A 20,935-nucleotide genomic window follows, 5' to 3' on the forward strand; every position below is an offset into this window, starting at 1 on the left:
GAATCATGCCCAGACTCCCTCTATAAAAGTTGCTGATGATAGGGTTCAGAGGCGACAGTACCTTGTATCGTTATCATTGTTAATTTATGTTTACATCTTAATGTTTCTCTTCCTTCCAGTTTTTGCATTTCAAAATTTCTTCATAGCTCTGGTCTTTTCATTAAGAATGCTTGGAAGTCTTTTATTTCATTAAAAATCTATTGTGTCCTAGAGCATTTATTACATTCACTTTTGCTGATTAAGTTACTCTTGACCGTAAGCCCATAACCTTTACCTTCAGGATTAGCATATTCCACATTCTCTTTTCCTTGATAGTGTTGGCGGATAAAATTATATGTGATCCTGACTGTAGCTCCTTCAGTACTTTACTTCTTTCTTTTTGGTTGTTTTCAGTAATTTTTCTTTGACCAGGAAGCTTTGGATTTGAGTTATGATGTTTCTGAGAGTTTTCATTTTTAGATTTCTTTCAGGAGGTAACTAGTGGATTTTTTTCTATTTTTACTTTGCCCTCTGATTCTAAGAGAGCTTTTAAGATTTCTTGAAATATGATGTCTAAGTTCACTTTTAGTTTTGGTATTTAGATAAATCAATGATTTTTTTAAAAGACAACAAAAAACCCATTTTCCCTTCATTTTCCAGATCATTTGTTTTTGCTATGAGATACCTTGTATTTTCTTCTATTTTTCCTGCTTTTTGACTTTGTTTTAATATTTCTTGTTACCTCATTGTAATGGGGGAAGAAAAGAAAGATTAGAGAAAAGTATCTCACATAATCATGGCACACAAGTAGACATTTATACATTTTGATCCATTTTAATTTTCAGGGAGTTTGTTGCTTGATTAAGGTTTTGTACCTCTTATACTAAGCTTTTAATTCCCTTTCCAGTTCTTTTTCCCACAGGCCTCATTTCTTTACCAATTTTTCCCCCACGCTCTTACTCCATTTATAAAAGCATTTTAAACGGCTTTTTAAAAACTCTTGCTTCATCTCTTCCAAAAATTATAGTTGAGTTTATGTTCAATCTGTGTTTTTTCTGAGGAAATGCTTGTAGATGTTTTGGAGTCATTCTCTTCTGTATTTGAGTCTCAAGTGTCCCTCCCACCATTATGGTGGCACTCTTTTATTGCTTGTCCATTCTTCCAGGGATTTCATGTAAGTGCAAGGCTCTAGCACTTTTGGAGGCAAGATCTGGGCTGTTCTTGTTTCTGCTTTCTTGGGAGTAATGAATATTATTCCGGGATCTCAGGTAGGATGTAGAAACTTGACAGCTTTTAGTGTTCTCTGAAGGGTCTAATTCAGAGCTGAGTCTGATTGCTCCTCTCTATCGGAGCTCTGCACCTTTGGGTTCAAGCAAGAGAAGATTGCTGCTGAACCCCACCTCATCAGCTGGCTGGAAGATTCAGCTGGCCCTGAGAGGCAAAACTGTAGGATTGCTTTTAATCTGGGATTTCTACCCTTTTTATTCTTCTGCAGGTTGGGCTGCACTTTTGAAGTGAGACTTGTCTTTGTACTTTAGGTTTAATGGACACCATTGTTTCATCCTCTGACTTCTGAACATCCTCCTTTATCCACATACTTTCCAGGAGCTCTCTGCTTGAACCTGCCATTCATGTACATTGCACAGGTGCCCTTCTCACTATGCCCTGAATCTACTACTTGGAACTGGATAGTAGGTGACAAAGCTGCCAGTTGCCACCTATCCCCAGTGCAGTGTTCCAGTAGGTGTAGGGCTAGCCCAGTATGGATCTGAGACCTCCTTTTGTCCTGGTGTGTACAGCCTTTCTCTCTGGTAACTACAATACCCCATTTACAGATTGCTCCTAGCCTGACCCCAACTCTAGTTACCAAAGAACTTCGTATTTCCCTTTACCTAAGTAGGCCGGACAAAATACTAACTGGGGGTTTTGTTGGATCTTTGGATTTCTCCATCAGGATTCTGTCTGAGATGTTTTTTAGACCTGTTAAAAAGAATTTGTAGAAATGAGTTTGCCTTTACTTACTATCACTCCTCCATCTGCTGTAACAATGAATATGTATTCTGACTTCCTGCACACTTTTCCGAAGCATGCTTCAACCACAGTTTTTGAACTTGTAGAAGAGTATAAGAATGTTTGTGATATCCAGGTAAGTTGTTTTACCCTTATATTGCCTAAGCCTGGTGCTTTTGTTATTAAAATATTAGAGAAATATTTCAGTTAATCCTGGAGATCTTTTATGAAGAAAATAATCATGCAATCACCTTTTCATTAGATAAGAAAGGGAAATCTCCCTCTCTCCCCAGTCATCTGTGAATAAGTCATTTAAAGAGTTAGAGGGGCAGCTAGGTGGTGCAGTGGATAGAGCACCAGTGCAGGAGTCAGGAGGACCTGAGTTCAAATCTCACCTCAGACACTTGACACTCACTAGTTGTGTGACCTTAGGCAAGTCACTTAACCCTAATTGCCTCATCCTGGGTCATCACCAGTTATCCTGATGAATTTCTGGTCACTGGATTCAGATGGCTGTGGAAGAGAAGTGAGGCTGGTGGCCTGCACAGCCCTCCCTCACTCCAAACAAAGTCAAGTTCAAGTCATGTCATTATTTCTCTGATGGTCTTCTTTGGCAATGAAGGATGAACACACACACACACACAGAGTGCCCTCCCCTGGACTTTCTATCTACTTATAGGAAAGTGTGTTCAAGGCTTGGGGGATGTTTTGTACCAATTATCTTTAATAAAATAAAATACTCTTCCCCTATAAAACAACTAAAGCCTAGCTGAATAATTGCTGCTAACAAGTAATTGTGAAGGGGCACCACACTAGTGAGGCTCATAAACTATACATTAAAAAGACAACCTCATCATAAAATCTTGATGGGAGACATAGTAGCACTCTCTGGGAACCTGATCTACCAGTGTCAGATTGGGTGGGTAGAATTGCTCCAAAGCATGTGCTACACGTAGAAAACGTAGACAGAAAGGATGAAATGATAAAAACCAAGAAAGAACAGTCTGAATTTGAATGAAATCCAATAGACTTGGATAAAGCGTTTATTAAGTATTCAGTGAGCACCTCCAATGTAAAAGACTCTTAAGCTTACTAGATAGTTGATCCAAAGATGAAATAACTCACAATTCCTGTGCACAAATAGATTGCAATTTAGTAAGGTAGAGATAACATAAGATTGTAAATTTATAACTGGAAGGGACCTTAGAGATCATGTAGTTCATATACCAAATAAAATAATAGCATAAGACTGATATCAAGCAAAAAGCTTGAGGACTTCAAAATGTAGGAGATCACTTCCAATTTGGAGGAAGAAGGCAGGAAGAAATAAATCAGAACCTCTCGGGGAGGTAATATTTTTACAGTCAGGGAGGATAATAATAATGTTGATTACAACAAAAACAGCAACAGTAATTGCTCAGGAATGGTACTTCTGACGAGATGGACGGATGAGAAGTGGGAAGGCAGAAGTTCATAAACAAAGAATTTAAAAGTTTAAAGAATTGCTGAGTTTTCTTTTCTGGCTATGCTATGAATTATAAAGTGTTAATACCTGACAAGTAGAAAAAATTGAATTGTGAATGTGAGAAAAGAGGCAAAGATAACACATTGATTTTCTCTCAGGATATTTCCCACCACTGAGTAATGTGGGAAAGAGCAGGGCTGGAAGATAAAATGAAATTATGCCTTTCATATTCTTAATATTAAGTGATGGTCCAAAATATCCAGATTTAAAATATTAGTCTGCTTTAGATACCGGGACAGGTTTGGAGGCCATGTCTAAAAATGGTAGTTGAGTTAGAATAAGTTCTTCATAGCTCCACAAGACTATAGTTCAAATCAATAAAAGCATTCTAATCACTCATTATGTATAGGATATTTTGCTGGGTAATAAGAGGAATATCGGGGGCAGAGAGAGGGCGTATTTATTCAGCCCCTACTCTGTGCCAAGCACTGTCCATACTCTTTACAAATATCTCAGTTAAGAGAGGAACATAAGAAATTAAAAGAAAACGTTTCAGATCTTGCCATCAAATAAGTGTTAATAATTAAGATGAGAATCAAAGTATAGGAGAATTTCAGGAAAAGTTTGAGGAAACAAAATAAAAAGTGGCCAAGGGCTCTGGTTCAGATATAGCTAGCTGGTCTTAATAAAGGTTCCTTAATCTCAATAAATTAAAGAGACAAATGCCTGCTTGTAAAGGATCATTGAAGTGCTATTATTTTTTAACTTTTATCTTAATCTGTGTTTAAGTTTTTTTTTGATAATTCAACACACATTTATCATCTACTATGTGCAAAGCAGTGGGAAATATAAAAGAATATGAGATAGGTTCTCAAGGAGCTTATAATCTAATAGAGGACTAAGATATACCTTGAAGTAATTCTGACAGGAGACAGACAAGTTCGGAGGTACAAATAAACTGCTATGAAAAAATGAAGAGGGCAAGACTGCATGAGTGAATAAGATGAGAAGGGCAGTAGTCTTGTTTGAATAAAATAGTCTGTATTTTATATTAGGAGCCATTGAAAATTCTTTAAACAATTTCACTTATACACATTCGTATCAGTGAAAGGGGATATGATGAGATAAGGTTGGGGGCAATGTAAGTTAAGTTTGCAAGAAGAAGCATACAAACCTTCCCCCTCAACCGAATCTGGGGGGTGCATATCCCAAACCCCTGACCTCTCCCTCTGCCCCTGCCCTTAGGTAAAGGAGGGGGAGTAAGTTCATATCTTGATTCATTGGCTACATAGCATTAAGCCCTCCAAATTTCAAGTCCAGAGCATTTCCCTAAACTTTTATTCCAAGACCCTAGCTTCTTAGGGCTTCCTTACTGGGCTTACTGTAGTAGCTGACCTTGAATTCTGGCTTTCAGCATCTCCCAAGACTTGAGCTTCTGGGTGAGGAAGCTCTACTCCTTGTACCTACAACTGAAAAAGACACAAGAAACAAGACAAAAATCCCAAGTGTGTTTCTTAAGGCCACCTGGCTAGGAAGAAAGGCTCTCAGGCCCTTTCCCCCGCTTACTGCAGTGACCAAACAGTGAATGAATGACTATTTAACCTCTAGACACCACCACTGGAAAGAGAGACTAGATATTCTTCTTAAGATAGTGAGATTGTTTGTTGAGAATGATGAGTAGGGATATGGTGCCATGAAAAGAGTCATAGTGAGAAATATGAGAGAAAAAGTTGAATAAAAAGTGTACCGCAGTCAGGGCCCAGTTGATGTTCTGTGGTATAACCTTGTAATGGTCCCAGAGAGCAAGGATTTGTTATCTCCTCCTGTGCCCAATAGTTCAAAACAGGAAAAGAGAAGACGGGAAGTGGAGATTATTAACAGGGTAGGGGGAAGCATCAGAATGTGGCGGTAGAGAGTGATTTTCAAGAGTCTGAAAAAGTACACTATGGAAATGTCTGAGAATATGGTTGGAATTGTTAAGAGTTCGAACTCAAAGCAAAATAGATTGATCAACTGGGAAAACATGGAGGGCTTAAAGGATTAAAGAACATGTTGAAGGCAAAGAGCAGGCACACAGATGTCAAAGAGGTAGGACAGGATGTTATAATTAAAGAGAGCAATTTTTCACATTTATAAAGAGTTTTCAATAAATTTTGAGTGTAATTTGGTAGGTTGGATCCCATATATTTCAATCCTTTTATATTTATTTTCAGGGAATTTCATTTTTTGTTGGTAATATAAAGAGACTGATGATTTTGTGAGTTTATCCTCCTAATCTTTTGAATTTATTGTTTGAATTTATTTTTAGTTGAATCTCTGAGTTCACTGAATAACCATAATAGTCTTAGCCAAAAGCAATAAATTTTTTAAAAAGCATATTCTTTCAATTTTTTTTTATTATTGCTGTAGCTAACACTACTAGAAAGATATAAAATAATAGTGTTGACAATAGACTTGATTGACACATATCTGATCATACTGGGCCCCAGGATTTTTCTATCATAAATAAAACTAATTCTTATTTTGGTCAGCTAGATGCCACAGTGTTGGGCCTAGAGTCAGGAAGACTCATTTTCATGAGTTTCAATCTGGTCTTAGACCCATACTAGTTGTACCACCCTGAGCAGTCATGCAATCCTATTTACCTCAGTTTCCTCATCTATAAAAATGAGCTGGAGAAGGAAATGGCAAATGACTCCGGTATTTTTGCCAAGAAAACCCCAAATGGGGACACAAAGATTCTTGGTCTTAGGATGAAAAGGGACTGGAACATAGTATAACAAACTATAGGAATCATAAGGATGATGATAATAGTTCACTTTCACATAGAAGTTAGAGTATATGAAGTGCTTTTTTCCCACAACAACCTTTATAAGGTATATAATACAAATTTCAATCCCATTTTACATTTGAGAAATTTGAATTTCAGGTTCAAGTGACTTGAAGCAGTCTCACTCTGACATACAAAAATCATCATTAAATATCTGAAAATATGAAAGGGACATATTTTTTTTTTTCTGAAAATGGTAGGATTCCCATATAGTGGGGGAAAAGAGCTATCATGACTTACCAAGCACTTGGATATGGGTTTCCAAAGAGAAAAGTTGGATCCCAGGCTATGGTAGAAAATGAATAATGAATCTAATGTTAGTTGAATGATGCAAAATGAATTTATAGTGTTCACATGCTGATATCATAGATATTGAGAAATTTTCATATTCTTGAACTCCAAATATATAATATCTATGGAGGAGAAAATTAACTTTTCAACGAAAGCTTAGCTCTAGTGTTTTTTTGGCTTTCTTATTGATATTTGTAACAATAATGTTACACTAATCTTTCCTTTTGGGGGATGAGAAAATCATTGGAAAAATATTCTTGGCAAAAATTTTTCAAAATAGTCACTTTTAATTTTTGATATATAAGTATTCAATTTATAAGGCCAAAATGTTGCCACCCACTTAAAATACAGAAATGAAGAAATTTTGGCTGATGTATTACATATAATTTCTTAGCCAAAGTATATGGCAATGTCTACTAGCAAAGATTTAAGATTTTAAAATAATATTTCTTCTAGACATAATATCTCACAAGAAAGAATATGCAAGGTTTATTATGTCTTATATCCATTTTTATAAAATGTACTTGCTTATAATGTATTTTCTTATTTAAAAGTATGTGCCCATCATATGAATTATGAGATTATTATGGAGAATTATGGGGTTCATTTTGCATCATAAAAATATTAACTTTGATAGGCACTATTATATTATTATAAGAACTATTGCTAGTCTTCATGACTCAAAAAGATTAAAGAGAATGGAAAGTTAACCTACCAGAGTTTACCCTCTGCAAACATAGCCATCAAAACCTTGAGTTTACCTACCCATCCCAATGGAGTAGCAGGGGTGGACTTTGTGAAGAATGGTAGCCTTTGTTAATATTCTGAGTACTGCATGTTTATTAGAAAGACATTTTTACTTTTATTTAAAATAATACATAGCAATGTGATGGAAGTTGGCAGCATCCTTGTCACTGTGAATGTCTGAAAATATGGGCATGATCATTTGCTCTATAGTAAATGTCCAAAACTTTTTCCAATGTGATATTTACCTTTCATAGGTAGATAATGGAAGTCAATGGGAAACCACTATTTATTTAATAGAAGTTTATTTTAGATTTAGATAGTGGAAACTATGTTTTCCGTTGAATGAGGGTTAACCAATCTGTTGTAGACTATAAACTTTTAGAGGAGGAACCCTATGATTGTACAATTTGTGCTAAGTGGCACTTAGGTTCACTTGTAAGTGAGCTAATAAATGTAATGCAAAATAATTGTGATTTTTATTCATTTGAGAACTTAATTTCTTGGGGCATTTAATTTGAAGTTATTTGGATGTGGGTCACCTGCTTTGTGAATTATCTTCTCTCTCTTCTTAGTCCAGCGTCTATCCTTATCATTCCACCAAAACAGCTCTTTCTAAAGTTACCAGTGATCTCTTAGTTGCCAAATCCAAAGACCTTTTCTCAATCTTTCTTCTCTTTGACTTTCCTGCAGCTTTTGGCACTGTTGATGACTATCTCTTCTCTTTAGATCCAGGATGCCATTCTCACCTGGTTCTTCTCCTACCTATCTGACCTCTCCTCAGTCTTTCTTTGTTAGACTCCAATCCAGATCATGCCCTGTAAGGATGGATTTTCCACAGGGTTTTGTCCTAGGCCCTTTTTTTGCTCACTATCTACTGTTTCACTTGATGATCCCACTGACTTAATCACTATCTCTGTGGTGATGATTCTCAAATGTACCTGTCTTGATCCAATCTCTCTGCTGATCTCCAGTCGCCTTTTCAGATGTCTTGAACTAGATGTCCAGGAGATACTTTAAACCGAATACATTCAAAACAGAACTGAGTACCTTTCTCTCAAGACCCTCCCCTATTCCTACCTTTCACATTACTAAAGAAGGCAATACTAATCACTCAACCTAGGCTCCCAATTTAAGAGTCATATTTCAACTCCTCACTATCTCTTACCCCCCATATCCAATCCATTGCCAATTCCTACTGATTTCATCTTTTAAACATCTCTCCAATCCTCCTCCTTCTTTCCTCTGATACCCTCACTACTCTGTTATAGGCCCTCATCATGTCAAATCTGGCCTATTGCAATAACCTGCTGTTTGTTCTGTCTGCTACAAGTCTCTCCCCACTCCAATACATCTTCCATTCAGCCAATAGAGTGATTTTCCTAAATTATAGGTTTGACAGTGTCACCCTTCCTACTCAGTAAATTCCATTGGCTCCTTATTGCCTCCAGGATCAAATACAAATCCTCTTTTTGACATTCGAAGCCCTTAATAACCTAGCAACCTCCTACTTTTCAAGTCTTCTTACACCTTTTTTCCCACCACCTTTTCATCGATCCAGTAACACTGACTTTCCTGCTATTCTACAAACAAGATACTCCACATTTCAGCTACAGGGATTTTCTCTGACTTTCCCCAAGTCTGGAATATTCTCCCTCCTCCACTCTGTCTACTGACTTCCTTTATATCCCAAATAAAATCCCATCTTTGACAGGAAGCCTTTCCCAACCCCTCTTGATTCTCATGTCTCCTTTCTATTAACTATTTCCTATTTGTCCTGTATATAGTTTGGAGATATTAGTTTGTTGTCTTCCCAATTAAACTGTAAGCTCCTTGAGGGAAGACACACTGTCTTTCACCTCTTTTGGTATCCCCAGCATAATACATGGTACATGGTCAGCAGTTAATAAAAGTTTATTGACTGCTTGATTATTCACAACATTAACAAAAATTACCGGTGTTTTCACCCTCTTTCCTAAACCTTTCACATAACCCAACCACTATATCTTGAGTAAAAGCAAATTCATCTTAATATTTGCTTGAAGAGGGCATAATTAGGGAAAACAAATCTACTGAAAAGGATAATTAACATTAAACTAGATATGAATGACTGTTGAATTTTTATCACTTCTTCCCTCACTCTACCTTTAGAACAATTAAGTAAGAGTAGACTATATGACAAATATCTTGGTTGACCTTTGAATGTGTGAAGATAGCATTTAAAAAAATTTTCCTGCCTGAATACATTATATACTTTTTCTTACCTGGGTAAATTACGTTGCGATATTCTCATAACTTTCCAAATCTTTGCTTCAGTGATTTACCTTGCTGATGTCTCTGAAAGTTGTTTGGGGCTAGTTGAAATGGAAGTATGGATATGCAAACATGTCTTCATTCTGAAGAAACCTTTCTGTTATTTATCAGCTTGTACATGCTATCTGGTTGCCATTGCTTGAAAACTGACAGCCCTAATTATAAGATATGATTAATGTTTCAAGAAATGAATTCATATAGTTAATGTTAGAGCATTAAGCAAATGGAACTAGTAAATATATTAGAGAGTTCATCAGCATTACAAAGAAATAATTAACTTTTTTGATCTTCACCAGGATGGATCTGTCTTTTGAATTTCCCCTGGTTTCTTTGTCCCTTTCTAAATGTTATCACAGAAGACAGGAAGGATAGACAAAAGGTGAATATGATGTTGGGAGCCCTGAGTCCTAGTTACTCCTACCCCATGAATTTCTCATATGCTATGGGGTACCATTTTCCAAACATATTTTGTTATATTTCAGTCTATTTGAAGATCTATATTTGTCAACAAATGGTGACTTAAGGTAATTATATATTCCCTCCTCCCTGCTACCACCCATCCAAAAAAAAATCTAGTAGTTTAGTTACTGTAGGTCCAACACCTTATTATGTTATCTGAAATTTAAATTGACCTTCTAACTTTGCATATCTGTACTTTCAAGTAGGGGACACATTAAAAACCTAATGAGGGATATGAGGAGATGGTTTTATTTGTTTGTTTTTGTCAACAAACAGATATCTTGTTAGAGAAGAAAAAAGAATTTATTGATAATGAATTCCTCTTTCAAATTCTCAAAAATGTGTGTAATTTGTATCTAATAGGTTGGAACAGGAATTCTTAACCTTTTTTGTATCATGGACACCTTTGGCAGTTTGGTGTGATCTGTGGATCCCTTATCAGAATATTTTTAAATAAAATAAAATATGACATATAATTTAAAATGAAAGGAAATTTTAGTGAAAATAAAGATGTCATTTTCCCCCGATTTCATGAACCCACTGAAATCTATCCCCTGACTCCTAAATTATGAACCCCCTTATTTAAAGTCTTTATATAAAGGAAAATGTCAGTTGGAACTGACAGAATTATATTTAATTATATTTGAAGCTCTATTTGGGATTCACTGTAAGAATGAATGAATCAATGAATCAATGAATGAAATATTTTTTTGCATGCTTACTATGTTCTGGAGAAGTACTGACAATACAAATGTAAGGGTTGATTGAGAGAGTATACCTGGAGTATGTGGTACCTAAATACAAAACAGGTAATAGTCCTTGACTGCAAGAATTTGTAATGGGGGAAGATAATACATATATAGGACTGTTGGAATGGAAAGAACATTTTTGTAGAGGGATGGCAAGCTAATGAGAAAAAAAAAAGATAATGAAATGAAGCTTGGGTAGGACTGGTCCTTAGTAAAGTGGACTGTTGAGACAAATATCAATCAGTACAACTAACTCAGGATAATAGTTCTAGGAATGAAAACATTTAAGTCCTCCAAGGCTTAGTTTGGGTATGGCAACAAGTGCGTCTTTAATCACTAGTGACTACAAATATTTTCCTCACTAGAAGCAGAAGGAAATAAAGAGTCATTGGAGACAGTCCTAGATAATGGATAGAGTTATAGGAATATAGTTTTAAAAATATTAGAAATCATTAAGGGTCCATAACAGAGGTTAGAATATATGATGCCCAATGTCCATCCTTCAAGCATACATACTTTTCAGCCTACCGGCTTCAATTCCTACGATCTAGTGAACGTGATTTCTCAGTTTCCTTTTACAAGTTTAGTGGGAAGAAATTTCAGGCAGGAAGACTAATTAGAGGGTTACTGCAATAGTTTATGTGAAAAATGATAAAGGTTTGAAAAAAACAGAGTAGCTATGTGAGTAGAGATGAGGTTTTATATACACATATGATATGGTTTGTATGTACATATATCAGAGGGTTTATATATACATGCATGCATACATACACATATATACACATATGTTATAGAAATGAAAACAATAATACGTGGTCCTTGATTAGTTATGTCAGGTGAGGGAGGGAGAAAGAGTCAAAAGTGACATCAAAGTTGTGAAACTAGGTATCTGGAATGATGATGCTGACCTAAAAAAAATGATAGGCTATTTTAGAGGAAGCGTGCATTTGGAGGGAAAGGTAATAAGTTCAATTTCGGGCACATTGAGTTTAAAGTGAAGTTTGAAATGTCAAATGAGCATTTTAGGTCATGCTGTAGGACTGGAGCTCAGGAGAGATTCTAAAACTGTATAAATCAATTCAGGAACCATTTATACAGAGATAGTAGCTGAGCCATTGACGGCTGATGAGATTAACATGTGGGAGGACAGAGATATGAGAAGACCCAGAAGAGAGACTTGATGGACATCCTCTGTTAGTGGGCATGACAAAGAAAATCTAAAAGTAGACTGAGAAGGAACAGTTATACAAGTGCAGAAAGAGCTAGGAAAGTGTCATGAAAACTCCAAAGAGAGAATAGCAGAAAGAGAGGGTGGTCAACTCTCTAGAAAGTTCAAGAAAGTTGAGGATTGATTAAAGACTATTTGATCTGATAAGTAAGAATTAATTTGGAGGACCAGAGCTAGGATGGTAAAGAACAACTTAGCTCCCCAATTGAACCCTTCCACAAAGATCTTGAAAACATACCAAACTGAGTCTTTATCAGTCAATAATTAACAATTTCAGCCCAGGTCAGCATAAGAGGAAAGACAATGGGGACAGAGTCTGAACAGTGTTTGTTAGAGCATTTTAGCACACAGGACCTGAAAAAAGATCAAGTTCTGAATTCATCAAAGAAGTTCCCTGACCTTGTACAGGATGCAGGAACAGATAGATACCAACTGACTGTTGTAGTGTTTACTATTCAGTTCTGCTTAAGTGATCCAAGGTTTCCTGAGGGAGAACCTGCACCTAGGTCTAATGTTCCAGGATGAAGAGATGTCATAAGCCCTAGGCTATCTACTGAGCTAGGAATCAAAAGCAAACAGTACCCTTGTGTCTCTGACCCCACATAGCCACAGGAAGCTTAGTTCCAGCTGACAGCCTAGTCTGAAGTCTGAAGTAGAATAACTAGTGGATCATCCACAGACCAAAGAGAAGTATATGGTTCTGCCATTCTAAACTTTCAGAACTTTCTAACTGGTTGATAACAACTGAATCTAGATTCAGCCCATTGGAACATCCAACCAGTGTCAAGCCTATATTAGCATTGTACAGACCCAAATCCAGGTTAGACTAGGTGGGAAATTGTCCTACTTTGTCCTGGATGAGACTGCTTTGGGAACAATGAAATCTTGTAGTTGTTCCTGAAGCATAGGTATAACAAAACACTCAATAACCCAAGAAAGCAGCAGAACAATCCAAGAATAAAAAAGTCCAGGCAGGATATTCCCCAAAGTGGATGTAATCCAGCCCTAACATAAAATAAAAATCACACAGTAGGCCAGAAGAGGTACAAAAAAATAGACCTAGAATTCCATCATAAAGATCTATTATGATAACAGGTATGATAAAGGTACAAATCCAGAAGAGGAGAATGACTTTAAATCATCTATAAGGAAATCCTCAAAGAAAAACTGAGCTCAGACAAAAATAAAAATATTAGCATTCCTAGAAGAGATAAAGCAGGATTTTTGTTTTGTTTTGTTTGTTTTCAGAACTAAAATGATTTTTAAAGGCAAATGAGAGTAGTAAAGGGAAAAAAAATAAATGAGAGCTACAGAAGAAAGATCTGAAAAGAGAGTTAATAGCTTGGAATTTATTTACCCAATTAAAAAACCCCTGGAAAATTAGAATGACCAAATAGACACTAATAACTCCATGAGACAACAAGAAATAGTAAAACAAAGTTAGACTGGAAAAAAAATAGAATATATAAGGTATTACAAAGCAACAACCAAACAAATAAACAAAACCAACTGACCGTGAAAAAAAGTTCAAGGAGAGACAAAATAAAAATTACCGGACTACCTAAAAGGCATGACCAGAAAAAGAGCCAAGACGTTAATAAGAAAACTTCCTGGATCTCTTAGTATCAGAAGGAAAAACAGACATAGAAAGATTCCATCAGTCACCTCAAGAAAGAAATCCCTGAAGGCAGAGCCAAGATGGAGGAGTAGAAGAGGAGCCAAGATGGCGGAGCAGAAAGATGCACATATACTAGCTCCGAACCCACAGCCCATAGATTATCTGTAAAAAAGAACTCCCGGTGAATTCTGGAGCAGCACAAGCCACAGAACAACGGAGCAGATGAGATTTCTGTTCCAGAGAACCCTGAAAACCTCTTGCAAAAAGTCCCTTGTGCTGCAGACCCAGAGCCAAGCCCAGCCCTGCCTTGGCCGCATGGCACCAAGAGGAGCCGATCCGAACGGGCTTCAGGGACGGAACCTCCAGTGGCCACATGGGTCCCTCTACCCACAGGTGATGGGGGTCAGTGAGAGGGTCTCTTTGGTGGGTCGAGAGGGGAGTGGGGTGGCCCCATAATTCAGGCCCCCTCGGGAGGCAGCAGCGGGGGAAGCGGCAGACCCAGGTTCCCCAAGCAGGCAGGAGCTTGGATACATTGTTGAAGGTCTCTGCATAAACTCCCTGAGGGAACTGAGCCCATGAGGCGGCCCTGCCCCTACCTGAGCACCTGAACTTGATCTCACACTGAATAGCAGTCCTGCCCCTGCCCAACTGAGGCTGGGAAGCAGCATTTGAATCTCAGACCCCAAGTGCTGGCTGGGAGGATCTGGAGGCAAAGTGGGTGTGAAGAGAACATTCAGAAGTCAAGTCACTGGCGGGGAAAATGCCCAGAAAAGGGAAAAGAAAATAAGACTATAGAAGGTTACTTTCTTGGTGAACAGGTATTTCCTCCCTTCCTTTCTGATGAGGAAGAACAATGCTTACCATCAGGGAAAGACATAAAAGTCAAGGCTTCTGTATCCCAAACATCCAGAATAAATATTCCATGGGCTCAGGCTATGGAAGAGCTCAAAAAGGATTTTGAAAATCAAGTTAGAGAGGTGGAAGAAAAACTGAGAAGAGCAATGAGAGACATGCAAGCAAAACATGAAAAACAAGTAAACACCCGGCTAAAGGAGACCCAAAAAAATGCTGAAGAAAATAACACCTTGAAAAATAGGCTAACTCAATTGGCAAAAGAGGTTCAAAAAGCCAATGAGGAGAAGAATGCTTTCAAAAGCAGAATTAGCCAAATGGAAAAGGAGGTTCAAAAGCTCACTGAAGAAAATAGTTCTTTCAAAATTAGAATGGAACAGATGGAGGCTAATGAGAAACCAAGAAATCACAAAACAAAACCAAAAGAATGAAAAAATGGAAGATAATGTGAAATATCTCATTGGAAAAACAATAGACCTGGAAAATAGATCCAGGAGAGACAATTTAAAAATTATGGGACTACCTGAAAGCCATGATCAAAAAAAGAACCTAGACATCATCTTGCATGAAATTATCAAGGAAAACTGCCTTGAGATTCTAGAACCAGAGGGCAAAATAAGTATTCAAGGAATCCACAGAACACTGCCTGAAAGAGACCCAAAAAGAGAAACTCCTAGGAACATTGTGGCCAAATTCCAGAGTTCCCAGGTTAAGGAGAAAATATTTCAAGCAGCTAGAAAGAAACAATTCAAGTATTGTGGAAATACAATCAGGATAACACAAGATCTAGCAGCTTCTGCATTAAGGGATTGAAGGGCGTGGAATAGGATATTCCAGAAGTCAAAGGAACAAGGACTAAAACCAAGAATCACCTACCTAGAAAAACTGAGTATAATACTTCAGGGGAAAAATTGGTCTTTCAATGAAATAGAGGACTTTCAAGCATTCTTGATGAAAAGACCAGAGCTCAAAAGAAAATTTGACTTTCAAACACAAGAATCAAGAGAAGCATGAAAAGGTAAACAGCAAAAAGAAGTCATAAGTGACTCATAAAAGTTGAACTGTTTCCATTCCTACATGGAAAGACAATATTTGTAACTCTTGAAACTATTCAGTATCTGGGTACTGGGTGGGATTACACACACACACATGCACACGCACATGCACACACACTCATAGAGACAGTGCACAGAATGAATTGAAGAGGATGGGATCACATCTTAAAAAAATGAAATCAAGCAGTGAGAGAGAAATATATTGGGAGGAGAAAGGGAGAAATGGAAAGAGGCAAATTATCTCTCATAAAAGAGGCAAGCAAAAGACTTATTAGTGGAGGGATAAAGAGGGGAGGTGAGAGAAAAACATGAAGTTTACTCTCATCACATTTCACTAAAGGAAGGAATAAAATGCACACTCATTTTGGTATGAAAACCTATCCCACAATACAGGAAAGTGGGGGACAAGGGGATAAGCAGGGTGGGGGGGATGATGGAAGGGAGGGCATGGGGAGGAGGGAGCAATTTGAGGTCGACACTTATGGGGAGGGACAGGATCAAAAGAGAGAATAGAAGTAATGGGGGGCAGGATAGGATGGAGGGAAATATAGTTAGTCTTATACAACACGATCATTATGGAAGTCATTTGCAAAACTACACAGATTTGGCCTATATTGAATTGCTTGCCTTCCAAAGGGAAGGGGTGGGGAGGGAGGGAGGTAAAGAAGTTGGAACTCAAAGTTTTAGGAACAACTGTCGAGTACTGTTCTTGCCACTAGGAAATAAGGAATACAGGTAAAGGGATATAGAAAGTTATCTGGCCCTACAGGACAAAAGAGAAGATGGAGACAAGGGCAGAGAGGGATGATAGAAGAGAGAGCAGATTGGTGATAGGGGCAATTAGAATGCTCGGTGTTTTGGGGTGGGGGGAGGGGACAAAAGGGGAGAAAATTTGGAACCCAAAATTTTGTTAAAATGAATGTTAAAAGTTAAATTAATTAATTAATTAATTAATTCTAAAAAAAAGAAAGAAATCCCTACATGAAGATTATAGCCAAATTCTAGAACCTACAGATAAAAAAATACTACCTGCTGCCAAACAAAATTCAAATACTTAAGACTCACATTTGGTGTCATACATACTTTAATAGACATCACTACATTAAGCTTGAAATATAGTATTCCAGAAGGCAAAATATATGGGCTTACAACCAATAGTAATTCACATAGCAGACCTTTAACAAATTAGAAAACTTCCAAATGTCATTGATGAAAAGACCAAAGTCAAGTAAAAGCTCTGAAATATAAAGGAATCAAGAGAAACATAAAAAACTAACATGAGTGAAAAATCACAAGGGATTAAAAAAAGATAAACTGCTTAAGTTCTAATATGGGGAGATAATACATGTATCCCTTTAAAATGATATCATTAGATATCAAGGATAGAGTCTAGTTAGACAGATGGCCTGGGAGTGGTTCTATTATATTTTGATATAATTTTGATATATTTTAATATTTGATATATTTTTTAAAAAAGAACAGGGGCAATGAGGTTACATGGTGGATGGAGTGCCTGGCCTAGAATTAGGAAGACATGAGTTCAGACTCAGTTCAAAGTCTCAGACACTTACTACCTGTGTGATCCTGGGCAAGTCACAGAACCCTGTTTGCCTCAGTTTCCTCATCTGTCAAATTAGGTGGAGAAGTGGCAAACCACTCCAATACCTTTGCTAAGAAAACCCTAAATAGGATCACTAAGAGTTGGATGGGACTGACAACACTGAGCAACAGCAGGAAAAAAAGAATGGAAAGGGAGGAGAAGAGGTGGTGAAAAGGAATAGGTAACTTTAGAGAAATCCATTAAAAGTGAATCAGAAAGTTGGATGCCAAATTATGAAGGCTTAAAAGAAATTAAGAAAAAAGAACTTGTAGATGTCTAGAGAAGATAATCTTTTTTTAAGGAATTTAACCGAGAAAAGGAGGAAAGAAACAGGACAATAGTTAAGGTAGGATCAAATGAAGGATCTTTAAGGACGAAGGAGATATGGATATATTGGCTAGCAGCAGGGAAGGGGCAAAGACACAGTAAAGGATTAAAGTTTTAGAGAGAATGGAGATAATTGGAGGAGCAATATACTGGAGATGTGGAGGGGATGTGAGCAAGGGTTTATGTCAGGAGTTTGACATTGGCAAGGAAAAGGACCTTTTCATCAAATACTGGAATGAAGGAGGATGTTGAGGATGAAGTCAAACACATATGAAATATGAACAGATGGGGAACTCTTGGCAAATTTCTCATTTATTTCCATGAAGTGTGAGGCAAGGTCCTCAGCTGAACAGGTAGAAGGAAGGTGTCCAGATGAAAGGTTAAAACATCTTGAGGACCTGCTTATACATTTTTAGAAGGATCTAGTATATTGGGAGAAACATCATAATGGAGTCAACAAATGTAGCTTGGATGAATCCCATCCTGGTGCCAAAAACATTTTTTGTTTCCATCTCTGTTTAATTATTTTTAATATTGTAGTATTCCTAATATGTCTGCAGTGTTAGTCATTAAACAGTGCTTGTAAATCATCCTGAAAGGGACTGGTGGTTTATGCACAAATCATTATCACATCTTGCTAAAAGTGAAAAACATTGGAGTATGTTATTACTTTTTTAAATAGCCTGTTTGATGAAGTTTCACAAACTTTCCAATGCTGACAAACTTGGAATCTTCTACATTGTTTTTTAACCATTGTCCTTTTTTCTCTCCAAAGGAAACTTTTGACATGAAATCTGAGGAACATGCAAATGTAATTCAGCAGCTGGAACAGACAATTGAAAATCTGAGGACCAAAATAGCTGAACTAGAGAAGCAATACCCTACTACAGACCTGGAGGTTGGAAAACAAGTGACTGAGAGGGGAATGGCAGAAGGTGTCTGTCATGACGATCTTCAGTTAACTGAAGAAGGTCTAAGACATCAAAGGATGTTACATGTAAAATCAGTACAGACTTCACCAACAGAGGAGGGCAGTGCATCTGTAATGCCTTTTGTTAACACACTGCCACAGCATCCTCCGCTCACTCAGGAGAGTATAAATGGACAGCCAACTGTGCCATTGACACCTTCTGGACCTCAAACAAAGTTTTGTTCAGAGATTTCTTTAATTGTTTCACCAAGGTTAATATCTGTACAGCTTGATGCAAATCAATCCATACAGTGTGTATCACAGCCCCCACCACCTCCACCCCTCCCAGGTTCTGATAATGAAGAAAAAATTCACACACAGCCTACTGCAACACCTTTTATAACTGAATGTGTGACCAGCCATGAACATTCCCTTCGCACATCTTTTGAAAATAGTCATGGCACCCTTCCCTCCCCACATCTGACAGGCACAGAACTGAATCTTCCCTTGCCTGGTGCAAGTATCCCACCACCACCTCCCTTGCCTGGTGTAAACATTCCACCTCCCCCACCTCTACCGCCTTTGCCTGGTACAGAACCTTCCATCTCCATGCCTGTATCAGGCATGATGATTCCTCCCCCACCTCCTCTTCCTGACATGACAGTGCTGCCCACGCCTGTACCTCTACCTGGATTGGAAATACCCCCTCCCTCACCTCTGCCTGGAGTTGAGGTTCCCCCTCCTCTGCCTGGAATGGGTATCCCATCTCCCCCGCCTCTGCCCGGAATGGGGATCCCACCTCCCCCTCCTCTGCCCGGAATGGGTATCCCACCTCCCCCGCCTCTGCCCGGAATGGGGATCCCACCTCCCCCGCCTCTGCCTGGAGTGGAGGTTCCCCCTCCCCCGCCTCTGCCTGGAGTGGGGATCCCCCCTCCCCCGCCTCTGCCTGGAGTGGGGGTCCCCCCTCCCCCGCCTCTGCCTGGAGTGGGGATCCCCCCTCCCCCGCCTCTGCCTGGAGTGGGGATCCCCCCTCCCCCGCCTCTGCCTGGAGTGGGGATCCCCCCTCCCCCGCCTCTGCCTGGAGTGGGGGTCCCTCCACCTCCTCCGCCTCTGCCTGGAGGGGGAATCCCCCCTCCCCCACCTCTGCCGGGTGTAGGGGTCCCTCCACCTCCTCCGCCTCTGCCTGGTGTGGGGGTCCCTCCACCTCCTCCTCCTCTGCCTGGTGTGGGGGTCCCTCCACCTCCTCCGCCTCTGCCTGGAGCGGGGATCCCACCCCTTTCTGCACCTCCTCTGCCACCTGGATCAGGTCCTCCACCTCCACCACAAGCTGGGGGTAGTTCATTGCCAAACATTATGCCTCCACAAGTATGTGGATTCCTTGCTCCTCCATTGCCAGCTGGCTTGTTTGGAATAGGCTTGAATCAGGACAAAGTGAGTAGGAAACAAGCAATAGAACCATGTCGACCAATGAAGCCTCTTTATTGGACAAGAATTCAGCTACACAGTAAAAGGTAAAACAGGAACTTGAAATGGGGGTTTGATTGTTTTTGGAATCCTTACTGCAAACACCTACTGCAAACACCTGCCAAATACTGTTGTATCATATACGTGCATTTATGGTAATAATAGAGAATGTCTTGTGAATGGGCAGAATTGCATTTTTGTGCAGCTTTTAAAACTTGTTTGCAGTTTTTATATTGATATATTGGCAAACCAATTTTGGCCTGTAAAAAAATCCCATCTCTTCTTTTCTTCAAATCAATCTCTTATCCATATTGAAGTTCTGAGTAGTGAGAAAAGGGAGGCCACACTCTACAAGATTCTGAAGGGTAATTGGTACTCTCCCTGGAAGAATGAGTAGCTGTTTCCAAGATCTGAACTCCTGTCATGCCCATAATCTTTGGAAAGCACACCACATAAGCTTGGAGCTCTCAATTGTAAACAAGTCTGAATAGGTTCTGGCCAGATGAGTCACCAGATGGGTGCTTTGTTTGTTGTATTCATCATTTAGTTTTGCACTTCTGCCAAGAAACTTACAAATATAAATCAGAATCTCAGTGGAATCTTTGTACTTCTATGGCAGTGATTTCTAATGTTTTGGGGATTGTGATAACTTCTCATGTTTGGTTTGATTTGATTTGACACCCTCTAGAATGAAGTGCTAAATGATATACCTGTCCATGGCATTCAAATTTAGTCATGTTTGTTTGCTTTTGAGAATTTGATGGTAACATCCCAATTGATAGTCAATAGAGAGCTGCAAAACTAGGGCTGGGAATCCCTTTTATATTCCCTGATATTTTTTTCTCTTCTCTCTTTATTTTGGTACTAGTGGTTTGTAAGTTGTCCACTTGTCTGGAGTTCATATCCCTGAGTCATCCAGTCATTGACTGACTTGTCTGGAATGTGGTAGAATAGGAAACAATGCAACTTTGAAACTTATTAGCTAAGTCTTTATTGGAACTTTTCATAAATGCCTTTTTGAAAGGATATTTCTCTTCTTTG

At 38.5% G+C, this 20,935-nt stretch overlaps 1 protein-coding gene across 1 annotated transcript in view; it reads left to right on the forward strand.

The window, feature by feature from the left end:
- The window catches only part of FMN2 (formin 2), a 441,094-nt gene that overhangs the window by 107,383 nt on the left and 312,776 nt on the right, over positions 1 to 20,935 (forward strand). Inside the window, exon 5 of the mRNA XM_072647566.1 lies at positions 18,296 to 19,941. Within this exon, the coding sequence (XP_072503667.1) occupies positions 18,296 to 19,941 (1,646 nt within the window). The remainder of the gene's footprint in view (positions 1 to 18,295; positions 19,942 to 20,935) is intronic.

The sequence above is a fragment of the Notamacropus eugenii genome, chromosome 2, assembly GCF_028372415.1.
Source record: "Notamacropus eugenii isolate mMacEug1 chromosome 2, mMacEug1.pri_v2, whole genome shotgun sequence".
Taxonomy (NCBI): Eukaryota; Metazoa; Chordata; class Mammalia; order Diprotodontia; family Macropodidae; genus Notamacropus; species Notamacropus eugenii.